The following is a 16,427-nucleotide window of genomic DNA, read 5'->3' as shown; positions in this document are numbered from 1 at the left end:
TATTTTATAGATAAAGATGTAAAACATGTTGGAATTTTATAGTTTGTTTCATATGTTTAGTATTTTGAGAATTCATATACTTGATGTAATTATAAATTTTTTTAAAATGTTAATATATTTTATTTTAAAATTTATTTTATGACTTACTTAGACATGAGTAGATATTTTCATTGTTAACACCTTGCATGAATTAATATCTTTATAGTTTTATTTTTAATTAATTGCTTTATATTTTTATAAAAAACTCTATGTACATCTAAAATGAACATATTTTAATTCTATTCAAAACTGTAGAGAATTCTGGTTTCTTTAAGGAAGCTTGTTAAGTCTTTTTAAAGATATGTTTACCTTATCTTTATAGACAGTACTTAAAATGTTTTTCAGGATATTGTTAATGGCAAATGGACTGTAAGGTTATTTATTTAATTTATATAATTTTTATATTTCTGTTCCTACCAATGAAAAAAAAAAAAAAAATCTTTTTTTTTTTTCTTCTTCTTCTTCTTCTTCTTTGGAATGTAAAGCATTTTCTTGAAAAAATTGAGTTTTTTTTAACCCATTTTCGATAGTTTGCACTTTTACAGATTTCTTTCTGCCGTTCTCTCTCTCTTTCTTTTTTTGATGAAAGTTATATTATAAATATAATTGGCCAAAGTATTATAATGATGTTTTACAAATCTTTTAAGAATATGTATCCTTGGTTCTAGATAGTTCAAATTAATCAAGATTTCTGCACAATATTTATATTCCTGTGCATAAGTACATGTAAAGAAGCAATTTTGAAGGAAATATTTATGTTAACATCCAAAAAACTTTTTGTTTTGTATTTTTATTTCCTTGGTATTCCGTAGATTACTATTTAATATAAATATTCATATCTTTGATGTGTAAAGTCCTTCAGGTAGTACAAGCAGTTCTTTTATTAATTCAAAGGAAACAGTTTTAATCATTGTTATTTATTTCTCTCCATTATCAAAAAAATATTAAAATTCTTTTAAGCTATTTTTATTTTAGTTCTGCTCTGTGTTGCAATGAACAAATGTTGATAAAAGTACACCATATAGGAACTTTCCAGTTCTCATAAACTTCACATTGTGAAGAATTTCATTGCATTTAAATGTAATTAGTGCCTTATATACATTTCTCAGACTTTGAGATTTATATTTAACTCTTTTAATATGCATTTGTTTATCATAAGCACTTAAATTATTTGTACTTAACAAGTATAAAATATGTTTTATGTTCTGTTTAATAATAATAATAATTTTTGAGATCAAAATATCCTTTGTAATTATGTTAATTAATAATTATATTCTCATTGTAAATTATTTTTTAAACTATACTTAATTTCTTTTGACGACTTAAAAAAGGATTAATGTATTACTTAATTTTTTTTTTTTTTTTTTTTTTTTATGTTTTCATACTATTTTTATAACTATTTTGTAGAAAATGTTATAAACAATCTTCTGGGTGCTAATAATTAAATAATCTAGTATATTTAGATATTTTTCAATGTTTATGCTCATATCGTAATTGAATATATTACTGTCAATTCAACTATTATGAATATAAAAGAGATTTTATATCTTAAGCACTATAATTATGCTTATGGTTTGGCTTTTTCTTATAACATTAAAGTTCCTTAATAGTTTTTCTATATATGAAAATCAAACTATTTTTCCAAAGATTTAATTTTAAATTACTTTGAGTGCATATTTTAAAGATGATAAATGTAAAATTGCTTGCATAAGTATGGTTATATATGGTTAGGATTTAGTTTAAGAATAGTTAAGTCATTTCTATAAATATGGTGACATTTTGTATGTTATGTAGAAAATGCCAGAAAAGCATTTATGTAGTTTCTTATATTTCTGTTAGTATTTCAATTTTAGTTTAAATATTAAAGTTAATGGAAGTATTCTGTTCTGTGAACATGCTGTTTAGTAAAATCGTAAGGTAACTGTGAGAAAGTTAACTACTAATGTTAATTTTTTTTTTTTTTTTTTGCTTATTTGATGAGTTTATTTTTATATATATATTATTTATTCATTAACTTTGCACTACAAATAACATTCTTCTTTTATAAATAATGGGTATTGTTTTGCTCTGGAATATTATTGTTTATTCGAAGTTGTAAATTTTTAGCACTTTGAATTTTCAAGACTTAATTTTTTTTAAAAATAAATAAATACATTTTTTAAAAATCAAGATGCTATTAAAAATTTTATAATCTCTAGTCATCAAGAGATGATAATTTTATTTTTATATCTCTGCTTTAAATTTGTTATCAAGAAATTATAGTTCACTTTATTTATTAACAGTATGTTTTTAAAAAAGCTTCATGAAGCATTTCCTTTAAATAAAAGAAAACTAGTAATTTCTTATTTTCTTCAAAGTAAATATTTGTAATAAGTATGATAACTAATGAAATACATAATCATGCCCATTTGATTACTTTTTGAGGTATTATTTAATACTTTATGAACTGAATAATTATGTAAATGGAGATATGGAGTTTATATAGATGAAAAGTTGTGATTTGAATAGCATTAGTTTGGCCTCAAAGAATAAGTTTTAAGTAAAATTTATTATCTTCTATTTGCAATTACTAATGACCAGATGAAAATGCATATACCCTTATTTTATATGTTAATCTGTAAGGAAGGCAATTTTACTATTTTAGTCTTGATTATTGCATTTTGAATAGCAGTTAGAGTGAACTGAAAAAGTATATAAAGATATAAAATGTGCCATCTGAAAATTACTTAAAAAATTTACAATGCAGAGGATTGATACGGTGAATCTGTATATGTATTATTTATCTATACAATCTCTATATTTTTTTTCAATATTGTGAGTATTTTGAATATGTAAGAGTTTCAATTATAAATTAATATTTATATATTTGTGTAATCCATGGTGACATGGCTTCATTAAGTATTTATTATGGCAGGGTATATTTTATTTATTTTTTATTTATTCATTTGACATTCTAAAATTTCTTTTCTTTCATCCTCTTGTACTTAATTTATTAATCTTTGTGCCTTAAGAATGCCCATATATGGCTCAGAGCATATTTGTAACAAGGGACAAATTATTAGTACAATATTAAAACAAAAGTGTTTTTCTGCTGCTCATGTATTTTGACATTTTAATATCATCTCAAATTTAATATATTTATTTTATTAATTGTATCTTTATTTGATCTGAAAATTACTTTTCTTCCTGTTCTTATTTTTTTATATATATTTCATTCATGTGAGGATGTATAAAGAACATTTTTAGATGTACAGCTTTTTTTTTTTTTTTTTTGGCTTTCATTTTCTGAAGAAGCATTTAAAATCTCACTATTTCTCTCTTCAAGACTTTCATCTTCCCACCTATGTTTCAAATATTTGTTGAACCAGTTTTGTTTTTGTTAATTTATTTGTGCTTTAGTAGTTCAAAAGAATTAATTAGCTTGTTTATGTAATATTTAGTAGCTCAAGAGCTTTCTTGCCATAAGTGCTATTTTAAATAAGTAATCTTGCTGATTTATAGGTTTGTAAAGTTCAAATGTTATTGATGTCAAGTTTCTATTTTGTAGTTATTTAGCAAATTTCATGATATATTGTATATTATATTGTGTTCATTTTATGTTTTCATTCATAGGTTGTATTTTTGTGAGTGTTTAATTTTATTTGCATAATCGTTTCTATAGATTTCACTTTTAGTTTGCTTTCTTTTATGGAATAATAATTGAAATTTAGGATATATTAATATTTATATCTCTTAAAACAGATTTCTATTTAAGAAAGTCTGAATTTATTTGTTATGTTGAGAAATTTGTATACTATTTTTATTACAAGTTTATTGTTGGCTGTTATTTTAATAAAATTTAAAGTTTTCATAAGAATTAAAAATTGCTAAATGCTAGTTAGAAGATCACAAATTAATTTCTTTTGATTATGCGTTACATCCAAAAATAATACAAAGAGTCGAGGCATCTCTGAATAATTATGTTCAGGTAGAATTATGATATTTCTTTTGTATATACATTTTATATTGTGATTAAAGCATTGGCCTGCTAGAATCGCAAAATATGACAAATTACCACCCAAGTCAGTGAGTGTTACGAAAATTTTGTATATTTAATGATACAGAAAAAAAAGATAAATTTTAAAAGATTTTGTTTTTTATATGTGTGTGTGTGGTTAATTATAGTGTATTTTGCAAAAATCTTGAAGTTAATATAAAATTCTGCAGGGGGAAACAATTTAAATGCAAGATATGCTAATTATTAAAGATAATTGCAATACAAATTGTGTCTCTTAAACCAGATATCTTCATTAAAACTGTATTTTTTCTATCCTAATATTGTAGTGAATTGTTGAGCAGTATTTTTTTTATAGAATTGTGTATATTTTTCATTAATATTTTGAATCTTACTGGTTTTTATCAGGGTTGTTTTTTCTTAATGCTGGCTCATCTTAAGGACTGTTACTTACAATTTTTTTTAGATATGTTTCTTTTCTAATGTGATATTTTAGTTGTGCCTGTTGTTCTATGGTTTCACTTATATGTAGTATTATATCTATCTTTACTTAATAATCAGAATTTATATTAAAAAACGAGAGTGTGTATTCAAGAATCTGATATTTGTAAAGGATTTACTTAAAAAATAGTAATTATCTTACTTTGCTTGGTTTTTTGTGTAAATATTTTGGATAAAGTTACATTTTTCATAATTTTCTCTCCCTCCCTCTAACTCCCCTCGGAAAAAAAACAACAAAAAAAACAGAGATTGTTTTTAGAAATATTGAAAAGTTTATTTTGTATATGCTGAGTTTAAATTATTTCATATATATTTAAATAAATGGAATTTTATATTGAATAAATCAAAATTTTATATATCAACTCATGTATATCTTATACAGATGTTTTGAATAATATATTTCTATTTTAATAAATAAATGAATATGTTATCATAATAAGTACAAAATAATAGATTTCTATACTAAAGTACCTTTTCACTATGCACTTGTTTGCTTTCTTTTGTAGGAATTTGACATCTTGAAATAATTATTGAAATGATTGTTTTTGAATATTTTTATATGTATAAAATGAATTATATTTTTGAAACTAAACTATTAAAAGTGCCTCTTAATCTCCCGCCTCTTTTCTTCTCCTAAAAGTGTATTTATTGCTATATTTAGTATATTTAGATCCAGCAAAATGAAAAACACCAAAGTTTATATTACATTTTATTAATGAATTTTTATTTTTTAATAGATTTTTAATCGTGGTTTGTTTAAATCAGTGGCTCTCAATTTAAAGTTACGTTTCACTATGATACATTTCATTATTTTTTTTCTCATGCAATTTAAGGAGACTAATATAAAATGGCATCCTTGTCATGTTTTATTTTAATGTATATTATTCAGATACATTTATCTTTCTTTTTGTTATACTTCGTCACATACAGATACAAAATCTAAAATACAGAGCACACAATTTATTATTCTAGAATACTGTGTTTGATAATGTTTCAAATCAAGAAAGAAATGAGTTTTTTTATGTTTCATGTGGCTGAAATCGAATGAATGAGTTCAAATAAGATAACTTTAATAATTTTTGCTTAAACAGAAGAGATGTGTTTAAATGAATTTCCAATGAAGTTATACAATTTTTAGTGTCTTGAAAAAACATACTTTTTCAAAATTATATTTCCAGCCAAGATATTAATAATAATAAAAAAAAGATAGAATTGCAATTTGAATCTAAATTACGACTGAAATTAATGAATATGAAATCGGCATATTTAAATTGATTACAATGAAGAATATATAATTGTCTTTTAATAATTATGGAGAATGTTTTTTTTATTTATTTTTTAAATAGAGATTGTTTAACTTAGAGCTACCAAATTTGGTACTGCTATACTTTGGAGGGTTGAAATATCATAACTGACTATTCTGGCCTATTCAAAGGCTCACGGATAAATCTCAATGACTGGATCATCGCAACAGCTTTAGCGAAAACTATGGTTGAATCCTAAGGACCATTTTGCAATCCTTCCATGGGGGGGGGGGGTCAGTAGATTATGGGTAGGTGGGTACCCAGCTGGGAGACGAGAACCAATCATCATACTTAAAACTTCTCATCAAAATATCTCGAGGTGCCTCTGGGGGGGGGCAATGCATTTTGAATGATTAAAAAAATTATTAGATTTTTAAATGATTTAAAACTAATCGCGATGAATTTCAAAAATATAGTTATGCAAAACTAATTTTTACACCAATTTAACTAAATCAATTTAATGTGTAATTCTTTTAATTTTGGAAATTATTTATTTATTTTGCATAATTTTTAAGAATGCTCTTTAATTTGGCTGTTAAATCGAAAACATTTCATTATTTTGTCCAAAATTTAATCTTGTATTTTTTTTTAAAATTGCTTTTATGGTTCTTCATAAGAGGAAAGATTCTATTTAATATTTACATGAAAAATGATTCTTTTTTTTACATAAAAACAAAAGGTACATACATTTTAAAAAAAACCAGAAATGAAATTACATAATAGAGAAACCAAACATACATTTTGAAATAGATTATCCAGATAAAGTTTTTAATGATACTATAATATCATAAGACTGTACTCAATTAAGTGGGTTCATGTGTATGTTAAAAGACTATGAAAATAATATTAAAATTATACAAGTCTTAATAATAATTTAATGTTTAAAAAAACATAAGCATTGTACTGGAAACAATCATGAACATCAGCTTATACTAAAGTGGTTTAATTGAAAATAAACACTGAACAATATTCCCTACAAACCAACTAGTCTATTACCAACTATTTACTTCACTATATAGTATATTTTATTATGACGTAAAAGTTTTGTTAAAGAGTATGATTATATTCCATTGACTCTTAAATAAAAATTTTATGGTTCTTGATAAATTTTTAATTCATACTTGTGTGTTTCGAAATTTTAAAATGTTAGAAATCACTAATTTAAATAGTGTATATGGAATTTCTGCAAGTGTGTGTATGTACTGATGAAGTCACTGTAAAATCCGAAGCACATAATTATAACACCGTTATACCAATAAATAAAAAATTAAAGAAAATGTGGTTTATCAATTTTAGTTCTATAGAGTAAATTTTTAATTTCACCGAAAAGCTGTAACAGTTTAGAATTTTTAGCTTCACAGAAATGCAGTAGTATATATTGTTAGAAAAATTAGCTTACAATATTTTTAAAAAAATTGATTTAAAATAGAAATTAATTTATATATTAAAAAATTGGTATTTTTGAAAAGATGAGGTGAAAAACATTTTTCTATTGTAATATTTTTAGAAGTTACCGTTGAACAACGCCTAAATTTCCTTTAGTATTTAATTAATTCAAATTTTGAAAGAATCGCTCCTAATTTAAAATTTTAAAATCGCTCCATTTTGAAATTAAAAAATAAATGGTATTTCTGATGTTATTAGTTTTATAACCGATTATTCTGATTTCCATAATATTTTAAATAAAATTAATCGTAATTGTATCTCAGATAACTTAAATACTAATTAATGGATTTGATATTTTTATCGACCAGGATGCAACACACACACAAACGTGCACACTCACACTCACTCAAATTTATCTTGACTATAAATAAAGATATATACAGTCTTTCAGAATTCAGTGTAGTATTAGTTCTCTTTGATGGTAGAATAATTTTTTTTCTCTTTCATTTCCCTAAATAAAAAATAAAAAAACCAAGTACTACGATATTAATGCGTGCGAAAATATAATTCAAAACAACACAAACATTAGATAAAATTTCTACGTTTGATCTTAAAATTCGGAATGCGAATTGAATGAACCATTATTTATATATATGAGCCCAAATTTCATGGCTTTAAATGCGATAGATTTGTCGGGACACCGAAGAGCTGTGCACAAACAATTCTCATTCTTTAAATGTAGGTTGACAAATTATCTCCAACTGCGAGAACATTCTCTTCTTTTCAGAACTGAAAACAGATGCATTTCCAGAGATGCTACCTGACTTCTCTAAAAGCTGCTTCTAATGTTTCATATTGTTGATATTTTTTCAATACGAAGAGATTCTAAAGAATGAGATGAACTTATCTCAGATAATCATATTTTGATGCTTACTCATTTACTAAATTCTTTTTCCTTTATTATGAAGGCAGGTGATGGAATTTCTTATTTTTTTGATAATTAAGCAGAAATCACGACACTTTTTTTTTTACTTTTCTAAATAGAAACTGTTAATTGGATTATGCAGCACGGCATCATTACCATAGTTTTGTTCGTAATATTATGATGAACCGATGGCAAATATTAGAAATTCTTTATTGCTTTTTTTTATGTTAAGAAATAAGAAAAAACAAAATAAGGGGAAAGAAACCTTAAGGTAGTTCATATTTTCCACCCTTTTCGAAATAAAACAAAAAAAAATCTAACTAGAAAGAAATTTTAATTCTTACTTACAGCAGATGTTTTATTTATTTTTTTTAGCTTCATTCGTAGCAATTATATTATTATTTTTCAGAAATAATAGGTTATCATTTTATCCTTAGAACTTTTTTTTCTTCTGTCTTTATGGATCTGATATGCAGCATTAACTCCACAAAATTGGTATTTAAAAATATTATATATTATTATAAGAGCCGTCAAAACTAATTAACAATTCGTTAGGAATTTTATTTCTTTCATTTGTATAAAAAAAATCCAAATTTAGAACGAAATTCTGACATTTTTATGCCACTTTAAAAATTAGCTAGAACGCGTCATTAAAAATCATATACTGGATTATAAATTAGTTTTACGCTTTAACTTGAATTTTTTTCTTATATTCTTAGTTATATCTTATATATTTTATTTTAAAATAATGATTTAGATACTATGTTTCTGACAAAATATGACAATTTAAAAAAAAAATATTTGGATATTTATATAAATTTAAAAAAAAAATATTTATCTAAAGCATGAATATATATTTTTTTATTATAGAAATCCATATTTTTTAGTTCATTTTGTTTTATTTTATTGATAATGCATTTACAAAAAATAATGATAAAACAAAATTTTCAATAAACTTTTTTTAATTTCGGTAAGCTTTTTTAATGTTTGGAACAATTTAATACCTTGATAATCAAAATATTGAGGCACTAGTAATCAGGAAATTTTTTTAAATGCAATTATTTTTTTAATTGATGAATTATTAAGATTGGATTCATTCTCAAATTAAGATTGGATTCTTCTCAAATTTAAAGCAAATTTTTAAGCAAATACCAAAATAATAATTTAAAAAAAATCCTACAATCGATTAACTTGGAGTATAAAGTCACAATCGATAACATTTTATTTTTAACAAATGTTAGAGATTAGCACTGGTAAATTTTCTAAATTGCCTTTTTATAGTGATGGAGATTTTTCACTGCATTTTATAGATTTCGTATTTTTATTTTTATTTTCTCGTAAACGAAATATTTAAAGAGAAAGGATTATTATCATCGAAAAAAATTAGAATTAGAGATTTTGACGAATCTCCATTTACATCCCTCCCTCCCGAAATTTGGAACGATTTTTTTTATAACTATGTCTATCTATCTATCAGATCTGTCAACGGTTTAATGGTCTGCCTTTCAGTACTTTCGTATGCGTGTGAACGCGATAGCTCAAAACCGTAATGACTGAAATAAATGAAATTTGGTTTATGATTTTGTTACTAAAATCCCAGTTCTGTGACAAATTGTAATTTCATTAGAAAAAGAAACTTGCCCAAAATGCATATATAGTTTTCTATGATGCCCAAAATTCTCGTGTGAGAAATTTAAAAATAAAAATATGAGCATTTGTGATATTTCCAGGTGTTTCTCAAGGCTCAAAGTTCATATATGCGAGGGATATCATTTTTTATTAGAGAATGTGCGAGGAGTTTTGGGGAAATCACTCCTGTTTATTTGAAGATAATTTTAAAATCTGTTATCCGAAGATAACATTTATTCGCTATCTTAAAATTAAAATAATAATAATAATAAATGGTTTGTCTAGTGAGAATAATTTTATAACCGATTATTCTGATTTGCATAATATTTTAAATAAAATTATTTTTAACTGTATCCCAGATATCTGAAATACTAATTAATGAACCTGATATTTTTATAGCGCAGAAGGCGCACACGCACGAACTCTCTCTATCTCTCTCTCTCTCACACACACACAAATTACCGTAGTAAATAAAATTTTTCAATAACATACCTAAAGAATTAAAAAAAGATGTGCAAAATATTTTTCTTTGGAACATCAGTTCAACGCGAATGTTTAAAACGACTTTGCAAAACACACTTTTTGTTTTGTCAATTATTGTTCCTTAAAATTCTCTAATTCTGTTGTTGAATTTTCTTTTAAAATTTTACACATATTTACTGTTTTAATTCAAGTGCATAGACCAAATTAATCATCTCTCTCAATCCGTTGTTATATCATCTTTTTACAAACATATAGACATAAGTTAAAGAAGTTTCGGACTCAGAATGGCATCAACTGTCGAAATTTATCAAAATCTTTAAGTGAAAAGTTTGTGAGAATTGCACTATCTCCAAACTACAAGCTAAATACGATACTAATGCGATAAAGTAACTAGTGGATCATTTAAAAATTTGGCTAGAAACAAAAAAAGCATAAGGAGATTCTAAACAGTAGTCCAAAACATTCATCATTCATTTTATTTTAAAAAATTACGTTTAATTATACAACAGCAATAATATGCACTTAATATATATATATATATATATATATATATATATATATATATATATCATCATGTGGATATAAATATCGTAACTAAAGTTATAAATAATATTGTTTTAACATGCAATTTAAAATATTTTTTGAAATTTATTAAAAGTGAAAAAATTAAGTAGAAAAAAACTTGAATTAAAATTAATTTCTCTAAAAAGCATAGTTCCTGCATTTTAAATTTGGTACCAAATTTAGAATGCATAGAGCATATTTTGGAATAATATGCTTCAAAGTAATTGAGTAAGAAAGCAAAACTTTGATTAACTTTCAATTAATAATAATAATAGTAATAATTTTGAAAAAAATTGACTGCATGATAAATTTTATTTACACCTGAAATTTATTAATCTAAAATTAAAGAATTATTTTTGGTTTGCATTACTTTTAATCCCATAGTAGAGTTTAATCACAAATTAGATATTTTGAGCTTTCTCTAACCATTGATGGGGATTAATTAGGATTATTTGCATACTTGAATTCGGTACGGTTATGGCAGTCATGCTATAGAACGATTAGAACGTGAGTATACTGGAGCAGTATACTCACGTTCTAATCGTCTGAAGTGCAGCATCAATTCAAATAGGAAATCCAGTGCACATCTTTCTGGAAGAAATAACGTTTCACACAACATAAAACGTTAAATACAATGAGGCAATTGTCGTACTGTACAAAAAATGGGCAGTCTCTTTAAAATAACTCTACTATGATTGCATCTCTATATTGAGAGCCATCCGCTGATCACAAAATAGAAAAGTTCCCCACACCAATACCAACAATTCCTCCGGACAAACCTTGAACCCATTTAAATATTGAGATTTCTTTGTTTGGGGAACAATTTGGTAAGGCAATATGCAATTAAATTTTAAATGGCATCCATATTTATGTTATTTTTATGATCGTAATGAAGGATTGACAACCTTTCCTTCCCTTCCAATTAATTGAGAACGAACAAGAGTTATAAATTTGTTTGTTTGTTTGTTTCTTATAGCACTTGCCACTGACAAGCCCGCTGTTACGAAGACAGCGATTTAAGCCTGAGGGGGAACGTCTCTTATTTTTTATAGCAGCGCCAACTAGGGCCAAGAGTACGACTTTGCCACTCACGCATCACTCATTCGCTTGCACAACCCCTTTTTACAGGAGGGCACATTCACACATCTCACAGATAGAGCAACAGAAGAACAACCATGCCCAAACCGGGACTCGAACCAGGGACGCCCAGATCACGGGGAAGACGCGCTACCCCTATGCCAGGACGCCGGCAGTTATAAATTTAAAAACAATAATATTTATTTCACTTGTATAACAGATAATTTTTCAAATCAGTCAATTTTTCAGTCAGAATTTGTATTATGCCGCCGACGTACAATGGATTATCGGAGTCATTGAATATGTTACAATTTCTGTAGATACTTTTTTTTATAGAAAATACACTCATGGAATAACTTTACATCCAAATTTGGTCAAATGATATTTAAAACTAACCTGTAGGCAATTTAATAAATGCAATGAATTATTAGTAAAAGACATTTATGTTTAAATGAAAGCTTGTATCACTGATCTTTCTCCAAGTTGACTTGAAAAGTCGAAGCGAAATTTTAAAACACCCCAAACGCATATGTAATATAAATAATTATTTTTAGGATTCGAATCAAACCGCAAAACTGCACCTACAGATTTCTATAAAGTTGTGTAAGAAAATCCTAAACATGTCGAGATCTTCGGCGCATAGTGAAATACATGTATTTATTCTTTCTCATTTTTAATAAACGAGTGTGAATTAGAAATTAAATTTACATGCAGAACTATAGTGCTTGGAAATTGTATCTCTATCCACCATGTTGCTGATCCGGTTCATTGTAATTATTCCTAGACATTTATCGAAGAAGCTCAACGGTATAGGACGAAAATTTGCATATCATAAAAAGAAACATTCCATTTCAAAGTATAAAAAGGTTGCATCAACAAAGATTCATCACTATTGAGTTTCTCTCTTTAGTAAAATCATGGCTTTAAGTTGTGTTTTTGCTTTCTTGCTTGTTGCTGTGTTTGCAGTTTCGATCGGAACTGGTAAGAAATCTTTTCAATCATTCATTTACGAATCTATTAGTTTTGTTTATGCTTCATATTAGTGATTTAATCTTTGCTCAAATGTTTGATAACAGTAAAACAATTATCAATAAATTGATTTATTTTTCAGCATTCCGAGGAAGTGATAAGTTCAAAAGTAAGCAGTTTACTTTTGAATGCCCTATGGAATATGGAGTCTTCGCCAATCCAGCAAACTGTCGCCGTTTCTACACTTGCAATGGTAACATCGCTTACGATACACCTTGTCCTTCACCATTGTATTTTGATGATGCGAAGAAGCTTTGTGTATACAAAAGTAAAGATTTGCAGTGTGGACCTGTTCCAGTTAGTAAGTATAACCCTATTGATATCTGAATATCTGTTTATATTGTTGATTAAGATCTCTCGTTAAACGCGACACTAATGCACCTGCATTCTAAAAAACGAGGTCCAATTAGACTTAAACAAACTTTACTGGTACGAATATGTCGACTTGTTAATGTTGTATGTTATAACACTACCTCTATAGTATCGTATCGCCTATTGTGCTTTTCTGGGAGGGGGAGGTATTTATCGAGCCCGAGAGATGAGGTTCTACTAGGAATCATTCTAATCTTCAAGAAAGTTGTGGTGGTTGTTCGATAGGTACTCTTGGAAGCTTCCTCAATTGAGGTTGATTTCCACTATAGTTCTAAAATAGGTTGACATAATACTTCATTATACAGACGGAGCATCAGGTCTTAACGATGCTTTGGTATAAATAGGTCAACTCGGGTTAATTAATGAGTTCGCAAGAAGCTTGGTTAAACGAGCTGACAGGCTTAAAAGATGCACCCATTGCATAAAATGCTAATGCGAGCTGTAGGATTACTTTATGGGGGAGATAAGACTTGGGGGGGGGAACCTACTTATTCGGCAGAATTCTCTCTGTAGTTACACGCAAAGAGAATCGATGCCTTTCTAATTGGAAGACAACATCCTCTTCGCAAGTTTCTTTATACGCCTCTTTTGAAAAAGATTAATGTGATAACGTTCAATTACTAAGAGCACTCGTCATGCAAAATATTCCATATTAGCGTTACACCCAATTTATCTTTGTAAACGTAACGCAATACACTTGGGTTTCTTCTAGCAAGGTTCTTCGATCCTCGTGTAATGAGGATACTTGTGTTGATGTTGTCTGTAATTGTCTTAATTCTCATTCTAGCAACACCAGTGCCAACAACCCCGGATCCGAATGCTGCTTTAAGCTGCCATCCTTCTTGCAAGCTGCCAGATTGTTTCTGTAGCGAGGACGGTACTTTGATTCCCGGAAACCTGTTGCCGAGAGAAACTCCTCAGATGATAATCTTAACTTTCAGTGGAGCTCTGAATGTATTAAATGGAGAACCCTTCGGATATTTACTAAACGAAACTCGTCTTAACCCAAATGGCTGTCCTATGCGAGCTACCTTCTTTGTTCCTCATGAATACACCAGTTATTACTATGTTCAGAAGCTGTATGGGCAAGGCCATGAGATGTCTGTTCAATCAATAACGTAAGTATACCATTGGAAGGTGTCATGAGTGAAATTATCAGTAATCCAATTCTATATATTCCTTCAATAGCTAACGAATTTAATATTGATAGAAACGGCTGCTACTAGACTTCAATCGAATTATTTGCAATAAACGGTATTTACAGATGAACATTGTACTTGACATACCATCGTTAAAACGATGACGTAGGTAGGAGGAATCTTAAAGTATTTACTGATGAATATTATGCCATCGGGTACCTGTTTCGTACATTTGAGACATTGAAATGAATCAATGTTGTAAAAAAAAAAATCGGGTATTACCACGAAGAATTTCAAGACGTCTCGAAAAGACTCGTATTTTATGGGAGGAGGAATTTGTGAATCTAAACTACAGCAAATGCTTAAAGAATGCTCTATTTAAAATCGTGGATTTAGTCCACTAATCTAAACAATTAAAATGGCTACTTGTCTTCGTCTTGGATCAATAGGGAAAATGGACCTGAATAATACTTGATTATTTTCCTGAAATTCGTTTATATTCCCTTTGTCAAATCCATATAGATAACTTAATATTTACTAGTTAAAAATGCAGTATTTAATGGTTAATCCTTATTTATTCTTACAGAAATAGAGAACCCGAAGAATTCTGGTCTCAAGCAAGTACTGAAGACTGGGTTGAAGAGGTTATTGGGCAGAAAGAGATCATGCATAAATTTGCTAATGTGTCTAGGGAAGATATTCTAGGCATGCGAGCTCCTTTCTTGAAGCCTGGGGGCAATAAGATGTTGGAAGTCATCTACGACTATGGTCTAGACTACGACTCCTCTTTAGCTGTGCCTTACTCTGAAGTTCCTCTTTGGCCTTACACCTTGGACTATAGCATCCCACACAAATGTCTTCCTGGAAATTGTCCAACCAGATCATTTCCTGGAATTTGGGAATTTCCTCTTAACACTTACACTTCTGATGATGAAACTGGTGGATCCTGTGTGTTCATGGACCAATGCGTATTTCCAGATGACCCTGAACAAATCTACAACTTCTTGGTGTACAATTTCTTGAGGCACTACACGACTAACAAAGCTCCCTTCGTTTTGAATTTCCACGTCAACTGGGTAACGGATGATGCCAAGGTCTCCGCTCTCGATGTATTTATTGATTATGTGCTCGAAAATTATCCAGATGTGTGGTTTGTTACCATGCAACAAGCTATTCAATGGATGCGTTCTCCCATGCCATCCGAGATGGTGAAGAGTTTTGAAGCCTGGAAATGCCCGAGAACCAGAACCCCTGGATGTAACATTCCTCGTACATGTAGAGTGAAGTTGCATGATGGTAGTCGCACTGAACTTAGATACTTGCAGTTGTGTGGCAAGTGCCCCGAGAGGTATCCTTGGTTGCATAACATCAGGGGTACTAAAGAAGCCAAACGAGTAAAGGACTTGGTTCAGAAATCAACTGTTTAAATAACGAAACTGTTAATTGTTAGATTTTTAATTTGAAGTTAATAAATGAGCATCCATTCGAATCTTGTCTATTGTCCTTTTAGTTTTATCTTTAATAATGGGAGATCCTGTAATTTAAATGGATAATATTGCGTACATATGAGATTTTACATGTCTGTTATTTTATTCGAATTCTTTTATAATGTATATTGATGAAAGACCTAATTTCAAACAAATATTAATACTTTGCACTTCGAAAAGTAATTCTACTATTAATTCACTTAATATAAGGGTTTGTTTACTACTCCAAAAATTAAATATAATTAAGTTAAATTCCCCGAAAAATTTAGTTTCGGGGCAATGCTTTTCTAGTATACACCCTCCTACCTTTCTGCAGAAAGGCCGCGGTGGCCTGATGGTAAGGTCTCGGCTTATGAGCCGTAGGGTTTCAGGTTCGAGACCCGATTCCACCGATGAACCGTCGTGTAAGGGGGGGTCTCCCGCTGGTGTGGTGTGCAGAAAGGGGTGCCAGCTCGGGTGTCGTCCTCGTCATCTGCCCGCGATTCAAAATTAAAAGCT

The 16,427-nt window shown here is 28.3% G+C and overlaps 1 protein-coding gene across 1 annotated transcript; it reads left to right on the top strand.

Moving 5' to 3' along the window:
* Nucleotides 1-12,776: 12,776 nt before the first annotated feature.
* On the top strand, nt 12,777-15,931 carry LOC129981558 (chitin deacetylase 1-like). The gene is made up of 4 exons (XM_056092439.1): nt 12,777-12,883; nt 13,014-13,232; nt 14,091-14,421; nt 15,029-15,931. The coding sequence occupies exons 1-4, from the start codon at nt 12,820-12,822 to the stop codon at nt 15,867-15,869; spliced, it is 1,455 nt and encodes a 484-aa protein (XP_055948414.1). The 5' UTR covers nt 12,777-12,819; the 3' UTR covers nt 15,870-15,931.
* Nucleotides 15,932-16,427: the final 496 nt, after the last annotated feature.

This window comes from Argiope bruennichi, chromosome 8 (assembly GCF_947563725.1).
Source record: "Argiope bruennichi chromosome 8, qqArgBrue1.1, whole genome shotgun sequence".
Classification (NCBI taxonomy): Eukaryota; Metazoa; Arthropoda; class Arachnida; order Araneae; family Araneidae; genus Argiope; species Argiope bruennichi.
Note: the sequence above shows the minus strand (reverse complement) of the source record. Positions and strands in the feature narration are given on the sequence as shown.